Below are 12448 nucleotides of genomic sequence, written 5' to 3' on the forward strand. Positions count from 1 at the left end.
CTAAGGTAATGAATCACTCTTATTTCTTAAACATGTATGTATGACATTGTGTACACGCGCACGTTTGTGAGAGAGAGAGGGAGGAGCAGGGGCAAGGGCAGATGTGAAGAGATTTTCCATTATTGAACAAAAGGAAAATAGTTACATCAGTATTGAACCAACTCTAGTTACAATAACATGAGAGAGAGAGAGGGGGGGGGGGGGGGGGGGGGGGGGGGGGACGGGCAGATTTGAAGAGATTCTCCATTATTGAACAAAAGGAAAATAGTTATGTCAGTATTGAACCAACTCTGGTTACAATGACATATGTGTTTGACTTCTCTTTCGAAAGATGCTTTCTCCATAGCAGTCATTGTTTCACAACATCCTGCAAACTTCAAGCTGTAGTCCAAGATAATAGCCATTTCTTTGGCACGTAACATGGAGTGGTATTTTTCACCCTTTCTTCTGTTTAATGTAGGAAACCCCTTAAGCTGTCTCCAGTTTAATTATTTCAACGCATTTGACCTTTTGGTTGGTTTTGTATGCTCCATGGAAGGAAGGACATTCTAGTCTGCAGAACTTCATGATTCCTGGACATCAGAGCACGCCACATGAAAAAGTGAACACATCAGAGGCCACAAAGCATCATGAAGTTCCTCTATCTTTTCCAAATGAAACAACTAACTCTACCACTTACAATAAGCCTGTTATCATATATAATTTTTTTTATAAAAACTAGATAAACTGTGGGGCAAACTATAGTGCTGGAAATGTTAGCTTCACGTAAACCACCCCTACTATGAGAAGAAAAAAGATATTATATTTCAAATAGGGTAGATCACTTCAAATAGGGTAGATCACTTCTGTTATAAGTTATTTATTGATAGATGATGCAGTGATTATTAAATGTTAGTTGGTTGGAACTTGAAAAGGCAATTATAATAGTCTTTTGTGTTTTATGGATACTAAATTACATTTAGTGCCGTGAAGATGACCGGGCAACATACCTAAGTTGACAGACCCTTCTGGTTCATGCCCCTGTCAAGAAACTCCAGCAAGTACCATCGCCTCTCCTAATTGCTCCTTTTTCATGTCGTCTGTCTACCCCAACAGCAAGCCACTGCATTGTGATAAGGGCAATGCAGTCAATCATTTACTTTAATAAAAGAATTGCTGAGCTTAACTAAAACACTATGCTTTTATGGAACTAGAAAATGGCACGCTCTGACTGACAATTAATTAAATCAGAGAATCAATCATTGAAAACAAATAGATACCTTGCACAGTCAGCACCTGACTTGTCATGTTGTAGCTGCATGATCATTAAAATCAAGAACTGATGGCGACTGGTAATGACCTTAGCCTATAAACTCTTCCTACATTTAGAAAAAGAGAACATTAATTATTAATTGTTCTGTGTGAGTAATTTAATTCAGATCAACCTCCCCAAGTCAAATCTTACCAGAATGAAGCACGCATAACCACAATTCAGCAATAAGCATGCATCAAACCACATACCTAATCTACCATTTGGATGGATTCAAGACTGGTCATGAAAATGGCATGTTCTAGGCTCTGGGTTCCAATATTAAAAAATGAAAAAGCTATAGCCCCAGTAGGAAAGCCAAGAAATACAATATAAGTTGACTTTCTAGATACCTTTCTATGATCCTGGGTGTAAAGATTTGGGATCGAAATGACCAATTTAACAGGTATGATGCAGTCAAATATGAACAAGAGTAATGACCTTTCTTAGTACACTGAACTGTCATCAGTTGAAACTAGTCTAGACATTGCCATACGAGAATGAATAAAGGTAGTTGACGAAGATGTCATTTTAAATCTGTGTCCTCCATAACTCAAGACGTCTGAAGAAAATCCTCTTTACCCACGACAGCTAAAACTTGTCCATTCCCCTTACACGTCTCCGTCGTACAAAAACCAAAATTTCTGATCCATAGGCATCATCCATGACAGTAGTTGTCTTCACATAGACCATAGGCATTGGTACTTAATGCCCCTCTCTCTTTTCTTCTATTCGATTAGAAGCCAAGTCTCTTTCGACTTAAGCCCCGTTCGGAGTATGCTGAAGATGCTTGCATGTGAAGCTTATACAAGCCCACATTCTGGTAGAAGGGAGACTACTGAAATCAACTACTAGGCATTTCTTGCTAGTAAAAGAGTCTTTGGGTGGAATTCACGCAAAAAGAAGTAGCAAGTTTCATTGAGTCGAAAATAGTGTGGTCAAATTCATAATTTTGATTTCATACTTCTACATTTTTTTTTTTCATGTTTACTTTAATTTTTTTATTATTTCGATTATATCTTTAAATTTAATTTTAAAATTAATTTAACTCCTATACTTAAATTTTTTCGTGTAACAACTCGATTTTTTTTATTTTAATTATACATTTAACTTATATTTTTAAGTTAATTTAATCTATGTATTTTGACTTAAATATAGTATAATTAAAATAATAAAAAATCATAATTTTCACGTTAAAAAAGATGTCAAAGTACAAATATTAAATTAACTCAAAAATATAAATTCAATAATATAATCAAAGTAACAAAAAGTGAGTGCCCATGCTTTATGGGCAAAAATATAAGTTTGGCCTAGAAAAAGTTGAACAATGTTGAACTCGCTACTTGTCTAAAAAATTATTTTCAATAGAGAATTTAAGATGATTAAAAAATAATTTAAACATATATCATAATTAAAGCAACACAAGAGATACTTTACCAAAATTTGATAAAGTATCAATCTCAATAGAACTTGTTACTAGCGAGTTATGCTCTTATGAATTCATATTGCAACTCTTTCCGGCATAAAATGTTTAGATGGTTAAGTTATAGTAATTTATTAAATTATTTGAAAAATATAGTATTTTATCAAATTATTTAAAAATTAATAATATTTTTTTAAAAAAAAGTGTATGTTTTAGAGCCATAGTACTAAGCATTTTGTCAAATATTAAGATAAATATGGTAAAATATATTATCACATAGTGATATAATATAAAAATTTAGTCAAAATCAAAATGTGATTGATATTAAAAGAAGAGGAAAATGATAATGGAATTTCTATAAAATATTGTTTAATTGCTATAAAAGAATGAAATTATCCACTCCCCCGGAATTGATAGAAAGATTTTATATCACAAAAAATGATTGAAAATCTTTATATTCTAAATTTATGAGTGTTACGATACTTCTTGCCACCCAAAAAAAAAAAAAAAAAAAACTTACTCCAAAAAACCACCATAACCTTTTACCTCCTCCCTAATTAAACATTATTTTTATAATATAAAAAAATATTTTGTTAGTTCGTACCAAACATAACAATAGAATTGAACCATCATCGGATTTCCATCCACACCAAACATGGTAAACATAGGGATGGAATGCAATAATCATTCCATTTCCATTTCCATTCCCATTCCCATTCCCATTCCCATTCTCTTTCCATTAATTAAGATTATTTGGTCCAACTGAAAGTAACCTAATTGGAACAAGACTTAAATGAGCTTTCTCATTACTATTATAACACTGTAATTAGTCTTAAACAACTTGGCCATTTTCACACCTCGTGGGTACACAAAGAGCAATCATCTTTGCATCTATTCAAATGAAAAATGAACAACGAATCTCCCCCCCCCCCCCCCCCCACCAAACAAATTGAAGCCCCCCTGCTTTGCTCTCCCCTCAAAGCATTCACAATCAGAAGCTTCATAAAATGGTAAGAATTTGCGTTTCCAGTACGCTTTTATGATTCCCAGATCTGCTGAAAGGAGGGGAGACTATGTTCTAGGCTTTCTTCTGCTCTCCGACCTCGGATCCGGGTTGTCGCTCTTGTCAGTGTCAGAGTTCTCCCTCTGGAATTCAATCTCCATGCTACCTGCTTGAGTTCTCCGGTGCCTCCGGTCCTGAATTTTCATAGTAAAATGCCGTAAGATTCAGAATAATCCATTGCTGATATTTGCTTCCATTTTCAGCAGCAAAAGGGTAACAGGAACTTTACAGAGCTGCTCAGACAGCTAGATTATAGATTCACTAGAAGAATGGTATGAACTATGAAGCTAGCCAACCAAACTTCATCATATATGAAATGTGCTATACCACATAGAAAAGGTTTTCATACCCACAGATACAAGTAGCAAGCTGATGTTGATGACAAGATACTAAATAAAAACAACATAAAACAGATTTAAAGGGGGCCGTCAGCCCACGATGCTCCCCCAATTTACGAGGGTTGAGGGAGAGTTGTATCTACACATAAGTCTTTCCTTTGCTGTCTTTTTTGAAAAGAAGATATTTGCATAACTTGAACCCGTGACTTTTTTATCATAAAAAAACAACCTTACTGTTGCTACCACTGCTTACCATCAAAATAAAAATAAAATTAAGTAAATATTTAAAGGCAACAATTTTCTTAAACAAACTGTTAGTGTTATATCAGTATAATTCATAAACTTACCTCTCTTGGTATGGGATATTCTTCTGATTCGAGCATACGAACAACTTGGCTCATTTTGGGTCTCTTGCTGGAATCTGGGTCTATACATCTCAATGATGTCAGAAGGGCTCGTTTAAGGGCTCTTGTTGATGGCCTGGTGTCAATGTTTGGATCCACCACCTCCTCTGAGCGCCTGCTTGCAACCATCATCTTCAACCAATCAACCAGATTTATCTGAAAAGAGCATTCATTTCAATTAGACCATCAAGACTGGAGATGCTGAAACACAAATGCAAATACAGGTGTAAGTAAAACAGTAAAAATAGGTTGGTTATACTAGCTTGAGTTCCAGAAGATAGTAACCATTTATCCAAAAGATGGGAAGATTTCACCAAATAAATATTATACTACACATTCGTACCACTAACAAAAGGACTGTCTTGAGAAAGTACACAGTGCTGTTCTCCCCAGCCTGAGAATTGCTCAGCCAGCAAACTTTGGCATTGACACAACTCCATCTGAATAAGCACCGTTCCCGCTCAAAGTTTCCCATCAGCTTGGCTGAAGGAACCTTGCCAAGATTCCTTCATTGAACTTAATGTGCTCTAATGCTCATTCATACAGGATGTTATTTGTACAACCTAGACCACTCCAGGGGATTATGGATTGAGGGTAGAGTTTAGGTTTTCATCATGGTGCTTGCACCTCCCTAAGGGGGATCTTCCTTTTGACCAGTCAAAAGATAGAGAGACCACCACACAACAAATCAACGGGACAAGATGGTGTTGTGTATAAGTCCGCACCTTGTCTTGATTGGCCAATGCTGGCGGCCCTCCCTCCCTCTCTGTTTTGCAGTGTGGGAACAGAAAGAGCTAAACAGGTTAGGGATTCACCAGTAAGTCATGGCCTAAGCCTGACAAGTTCTTCTTCCTAATCCGATATGAATTAGAAAGTCTCTCATAAGAACAGAGAGCAGAGAACAGAGCAGGATAAGAGAGAAAGAGAGTAACAATGAGGGAGAGCAGAGAGAGATATAAGAGAAGAAGAGAGGATGAGAGTAAGAATTTCTGTAGTATTCTCAATAATCCATCCACGAAGGGATTGGAGAACTTATACAAGGTGCTGGAGGAGTAGATTCCCCTGCTGAGGTGAGCCCTGCATCCTTCATGGTTATAACAACCTGCCTCTACCCCTAACCTCTTGCACATGGCAGCTCATGGCTAGTACTAATTAATATAACAGCAATTACAGCAGTAAAAAATTAAAATTGCTATAAACTAAGGTTCCTCTCGTGACATAATGTTTAGACAAGGATTGAATTAATGGAAGAGTTCATAACAGTAAAACTACAGTATAACCCAGATTTACACTCAATACATTTTAGTGAGGGCAAATCCATGTGGACGAAGAATAATCTCTCCACTCTTAGAATTTTACACCAATTGAAACTATGTTAACAGCTATTAAGATTTTACCAGCAGAAAAACATCTTCAAAGCATCTAAGAGATTCCGGTACCAATTAATAGTTGATTACCTCATCGGCAGGTCGACCATAATCCACTGGATCCCGTCCTGTAATTGCTTCCAAAAGTAAAACCCCAAAGCTATAAACATCACTCTTTTCATTCAAAAGTCCAGAATTTGCATATTCTGGGGCAACGTATCTGCATAATTTGAGATGAAAGAAAATAAACATGAAATATGTGCTGCTTGTACATCAATCATTTAACATGAAGAAAATGCTCACAAGTTCAACCTCAAAGGTAAAAGCAAAAGAAAAAGAAAAAAAAAAAAAAAAGAACCAGACCTTAACAAGATATATTTATACATATATAAAAACAACTCAAGTAGGGAGGATAAAAAATTGAATACTAACCCAAAGGTTCCCATTACTCTAGTTGTGATGTGGCTTTTTCCTGCACCAAGTAGCTTAGCCAAGCCAAAATCAGAAACCTTAGCATTGAAGTCATCATCAATCAGTATATTGCTTGACTTAATGTCTCTATGCACCACTTTTGGCTCAATTGCTTCATGCAAGTAGGCAAGACTGTAAAAGTCCAACAACTATAATAAGATCTACAACATTGAAAAGAAGAGAGAGACAAACAGATATTCTGGATGGATTAACTTACGCTTTAGCAGTGCCAAGGAGAACCTTCATCCTAGCCTCCCAAGTAAGATGTCCATAGTGGCGCATGGCTCCATGAAGCCACTGTTCCAAATTACCATTATTGACATATTCATAAACTAACAACCTGAAGTATTTAAAAGATGTCAGACTTGGTGGTTTCTATACCATGCATTCAGTGAAAAGAACCTCAATTTACAATAATGCTATCAGGGGCAAGCACACAGGATTCTTTCATTCAAGAGTTCACTCTTTTAACACTTTTTTTGGATATAAATGCAAAAAGAAATAATCAAGACTCCTAACCTACTCAAAATAATAAAATACCTATGGGTTCCCTCAACGCAGTAGCCTAAAAGGCGAACCAAATTCTTGTGACGCACGTGTCCAATAGCTTCAACTTCCACGCTGAATTCCTTCTCAGCCTGGCCTCTACAGAAAATTTTTTAAACATTCAACTGCAGATTAACTGAGAGATCTAAAAAGAAACAAATCACTGAACATGTCAAGTCAACGAAGAAATTCTCAAACGTACAGATTGTTCAGAAGCTTTTTGACAGCCACTGGTGTCCCATTTACCAAACGACCCCGATAAACAACTCCATATCCACCCTCACCAAGAATATTCTCCTTTGAAAATCGGTTTGTTGCAAGTTCAAGATCCCTCAGTGTAAACCAGTGCCCCCAACCCAACTGAGAGAATTCAGGCAGGCCAGTTAAGGGAGAAGGTGCAGTTATAGGATGTGAAGAAGAAGCTTTATGCACACCAAAGTTGCCAGAGCTCCCCTCTTCTCCTGATTGAGACCCTCCAGCATCTTTGTCCAAGCGATGAAATGAACCAGACTGACTACTCTTATCCCCATTCTTCAACTTCCCCATACCCAGATGAACCATAACCTTATCCAATTCTTTATCACTGGATTTATCGTGAACAGTGAGTAGAATACCGTCACGTGCAACCAGTTCATTATTATACACCTGATCCACCCGTACTTCTTTAATTTCCTTGGAAACAGGCGGAATTTGGCTAAAGGGAATCGTATCTCTAGCTTTCCTTGATTTCTTCCGTAATGTGAGATAAAAGGCTAATGCAAAGAGGATAACTACAATAAATAAACTAACAATGATCCCAATCAATTCCCAGACTTTGAGATCAAAAATTACAGTTTTTTTGGATAATTCTGCTTTCAGTTCAGCGCCCATTTTTTGCAGGTCGAGGAGGTCAAGATACCTACAAATTAAAAAAAGTAAAATAAAAAATGTGTCTTTGTAATTAAAAACTTCTAGTATCAGCTATGCTTTACTACGACAGTTAGAAATTTTTCATGGAAAGTATTAATCATGCCTTTTCTCTCACAAATTTCTTTCCGTGCCTAAAGCTAGGTGCAAACAAGAAGTTCATTCCTTTTCAAAGACGACAAACTTTAAGGAAAATATATGTATCAGCAAAGAAAAATCTAAAAACATACAACAAAAAACGCTAAAGTTGATGGGAAAATTAACAAAATTCAAGTAAGGGAGAAGATTAGCCTAAAAAAATGAAGAAGAAATATGCAGTTTAATAGCTCAATGAAGAGAACAGAAAGCGCAAAGGGAGATCCAACAGAATAACACCACTTTCTGTCTCCCACATAAACATAAACCAAACCTTTTCATTAGACACAATCTGTAAATGATCTAAGCAAACCTATGGAAAAGAAAAGGCACAAAACAGTGAGAAGGAAGGAAGGAAGGAAAATGCTCCAATATTTCTAGAAAGTCTTTCGTTCACTTACCACTCTCTGACAGCAGATGAGAAGAACAACCAACCTTCAGGATCAATTAGATCTCAATAAACCCATCATCACTGCTTCTATATGCATTGAGGAAGCAGTCAAACAGCAATTTCAATCAAATTTCCCCTCTAAGCCTTCTCCGCAGGGGCAAATGCGACTAACCCAAAAACCGTAGCCCGAAAACAAGAACCAGCGTTGATGCAGCGGCTTACAGAGAACGGCAGCATAGAATGATAGGGAATTATAAGGAGGAGAGAAATCGAGCCATCAATTCAGCGGTAGGTGACGAGAAAATGATTCGCAAACGGGAGGAATCGGAAATAGAGAATTGGAAGGCACTCTTACTTGGGTTTCTTTCGAAGACGACGGATTATCAGAAACTCGCTCTTGGCTTTCTTTCTTTATTAGGGTTCCCCTTGTCTCGTCTGTGACTCACTTGCGTGGCTCCATTATTTAACTGTAAAAAAGGCGATTAATTTTGTCGGTCAAACGTCAGAGGACAAGTGATGAGTTTCGGCAAAACCTAAACAGTTGCGAACTGTGACGGTAGTTGGAGCCTTCAATTGAATCGTCATCAAAATTCCCCCAACCGCTGCCAGCGGTGACGGCGGCGGAGAGCCGCTTTTTCGTTCTGGTAACTGTTCAGCATGGTCTCATGCTAATAGGAAGAAGCTAATTACTAACTCCTCGCCTAACTACATTTTTTTTATTGTATTTATTATTAAATTTATAAATAATGTTATTTATGCATATTTTTATTAGATAATAAAAATATGAAAGTAAAAAAAGTGTAAGTGTACATGTTTATTATGTATCGGTTCATTGTCCAATAAAAATATATCATTTAAACTAAAATTCATATTCAATTTAAATAAAAATAGCATTACTTTAGTCCTTGGGGTCGAATTTACCTATTGAGACCGTACACAGGCATGATCTCCACACTGAGTGTGCATGTGCCTGTGTTCAATTCCAGCCAGCTATGCCTCCACGATTTAATCCCTCTATCGAATTAAGGGGTTGAGCGACAGGAACTTTAGTGATAGAGCGTAATCTAAAATAAAAAATAGTATTACTCTAAATTTATTTAGTAATTTATTACAAATAAGCAATGTAGTTTTTTATTTCAAATTTTATAAATAAATTTATCTAAAAAATAAGAGGTAAATTTATCTAAAATTTTATAGATAAAAAGAATAATTCATGTACATCTCATAACCAAAAAATAATAATTCTTAATGCATTTTAAAAAATTAACAATTAGTCAGATAAAAATCTTAAAATATTTCATAATCTTATATTGACTATACCATATTTTGTTTTAGAAAATATTTTAATTTTATTTTAATATAATTTTATCTTACTCATTTTAATAAATGCCAGTCAAATATATTAATTTGTAATTAATTATTTTTTTATTTTTTCTCAATTTTTATTTTTCATTAATCTTTATAAGTTTATAAATTGCGATCTTGTTAAACAAAATTTTAAATTTAATTGATGTGTCATAGACAAAAGTTCATTAAAAAAATTTTAAAAAAATCTTAAAAGCCCAAAATAACTTTTTTGTGCTAAAAATATGTAATTTTACTTTAACTAGGAAGGTCCCAAATGAAGAGCTAACAATATAACTCACATCCGAAAATCTATCCGAAAATTCTATGAAAAATATAAACATTATTCATAAAGATCATAATTATAATTAATCAGAGAATGACAGGATAAAAGTTATCCATAAAAATCCTAATCATAGTGGGCCTCAGAATAATATTAAGATAAATATTATCTAGAATAATTTTAATTTTAGGAGATTTTAAAAAATTTAATACTTATTTATAACTAGATAAGTTCTTATTCTAAAAGACGTATCTGATACTGATTTTAATATGTTATTTAAGTATTCGTTATTTAACTTGAGTATCAGAGTGTTTGCGAATAAATTTTTCTATACCCCCTGATCATTCTCATTTTTATAGAATTAAAGCAACTTAACAATAATATTTTCAATCAATAAATTTAACGTTATGTTTCATAGACAACAAAATCTATTGAGTCACGCTACTCTTATACCATTGTGTACATCTTGAACTATATAATAGTATAAAAATATCGAAAATATCATACGTCTCACAGTGAAGTTCAAGGGCATTTTAGACATTCTTACACCATTTGTATAGTCCAAGGTGTACATAATGGTATAAGAGTAGCATTTTTCAAATCAATTTCAACAAAAACTTATTAAATGCATATCAAATGTGGTAAAATTTATGGATTCATGAATCTTGCGAAATGTGATTATCATCGACCGCTAATCCCAGCCCACGAACCTATCGCCATGGACCCATGGCACGGGCTAGCCTTGTGGTCCAATGCACTGTAGAATAATATCAACTTTTTCTTAGCACTTTACAAAAGGCAACTGAAATCTTTCAAATTCATGTCTCTCTCGTGCATTCATGTCTAATTTAACATATTGAGATGAGTAAAGTTAGATCATGATGATGTAGCATTCCAACATGTTAGAAGAGTACATAAATACCCCCCCATGAGATCCGAGCTCAAATTTAAGACTTAACCTAGAGGCCTATCAAAATTAATCGAAACATTTAACTTGAATGATAGAACTCAATTCAAACTTAGATCTAGACTCACACATCTTCACGCGTGGACTCAAATTTAACGTTTCACGTGATATAATCATAAACATTCACTAAACCCACATCTAACGATCTATTTGATGGGATTATATATTTTCACAGACTCCACAATATAAAATTAATTGCATAATCATTGCATCATCTTTACGTCATTTAATCTCAAGTCTCGTAATTAACTTTATTGTCGAATGATGCACCGAAAGATTGAATCCTACCCTATTTTTCCAAGCTAAACAAGCCTCATACAAGATTGGAGTTGAAGATAGCTAGGAACACTTTTAAATGGAGAGGTGATCAAATTCGATAAGTTTTTTTTTTTTGTAATATTTCTATTTTGCTTGCACCAATTATTTTTTGGATTTTTTTTCCTAATATATTTTTTACACATCTTAATAATTTTGTGGTTTTAATATTTTGAATGATAACATTTTAACAATTTTATGGTATGCATATAATTTCTTTTTCAATTTTGTTATGGGGTAAGTCACAAAATTAAGGGGAATTATTGGTGACAAATTGTGTATTAAATTAAAGTAGATTCCTCCCTTGTTCCCTAGTTTACTTTTGCAAGGGCCCATGTCCTGCAATATTTATAGAAAAAAACAAGCTTATAGGATCTAATCTTGGATCTAATTAGATATGAGAGGATATGTATGGACCATTCATGACTTAATATTTTAGCTTTGTGATATCCTTGTATAATAATACAAGTTTACACATCTAATCAATAGATAATGATTAAATATATATATATTTGTTATTTAAATTTTATTATTATTTCATTTATACTCAAAAATTTATATTTTCAAGTCAATTTAATTTTTATATTTTAATGTGGATAGACTGTGACTTGTAATTTGTCATCTTACTCATTTTTTTTTATATATGAAAATATACTGATTAAATTGACTTAAAAATACAGATTGAAATATATAATGAAAATAACAACAAATTTAGAATATTACACAATAAAAAAAATAAAGTAGAAAAATTAACTTAACTTAAAAATTAGATCATGATATGTAATTGAAATAATAAAAATTTGAAGTGATATAAAAATTATATAAAAAACAAAAATATGAATTTAGCCATATATATATATATATCCCTCAAACATTTTGAATCTACCGCTGTTGATAAAATTAATATTATTGACAAGAAAAGTTGGTTAATTAGTCTCTATAATGATTGGGCTAAAGAAAAGAAAGTGACACCGAATTGTGATTTGAAATTTATTATAAACTAATCAATCAAAATCAATTATTTTTATTGATTAACAGTTTAAAATATATTGTCAGTGATAGAAGTATATACTTTAATATTAGAGATATTTAAAGTAATCGGATATTGAAATATTAGAGAAAGAAAAATGCTGTTAGTACATCATAGTATATATCTTGGACTAATAATGATATTTTAATGTCTAAAATTTTCTCACCCAAGACGCTG

The 12448-nt window shown here is 33.8% G+C and overlaps 1 protein-coding gene across 3 annotated transcripts; it reads right to left on the reverse strand.

Moving 5' to 3' along the window:
* Positions 1–3531: 3531 nt before the first annotated feature.
* Positions 3532–9018, reverse strand: LOC127802058 (probable receptor-like protein kinase At5g18500). 3 transcript variants are annotated; one of them, XM_052337721.1, is made up of 10 exons: positions 8866–9018; positions 8688–8799; positions 8377–8549; positions 7103–7798; positions 6895–6999; positions 6572–6694; positions 6316–6486; positions 5974–6103; positions 4460–4672; positions 3532–3908 (listed from the first exon to the last, which is right to left on the reverse strand). In XM_052337721.1, exons 4-10 carry the CDS (start codon positions 7768–7770, stop codon positions 3783–3785), a joined length of 1536 nt encoding a protein of 511 aa, XP_052193681.1. In that variant the 5' UTR covers positions 7771–7798; positions 8377–8549; positions 8688–8799; positions 8866–9018; the 3' UTR covers positions 3532–3782. The 3 variants fall into 3 exon arrangements, with proteins under 3 accessions (XP_052193681.1, XP_052193679.1, XP_052193680.1); XM_052337719.1 differs by having other exon boundaries at positions 3536–3908; positions 8343–8549; XM_052337720.1 differs by having other exon boundaries at positions 3536–3908; positions 8343–8549; positions 8688–8989.
* Positions 9019–12448: the final 3430 nt, after the last annotated feature.

This window comes from Diospyros lotus, chromosome 5 (genome assembly GCF_014633365.1).
Source record: "Diospyros lotus cultivar Yz01 chromosome 5, ASM1463336v1, whole genome shotgun sequence".
NCBI lineage: Eukaryota > Viridiplantae > Streptophyta > Magnoliopsida > Ericales > Ebenaceae > Diospyros > Diospyros lotus.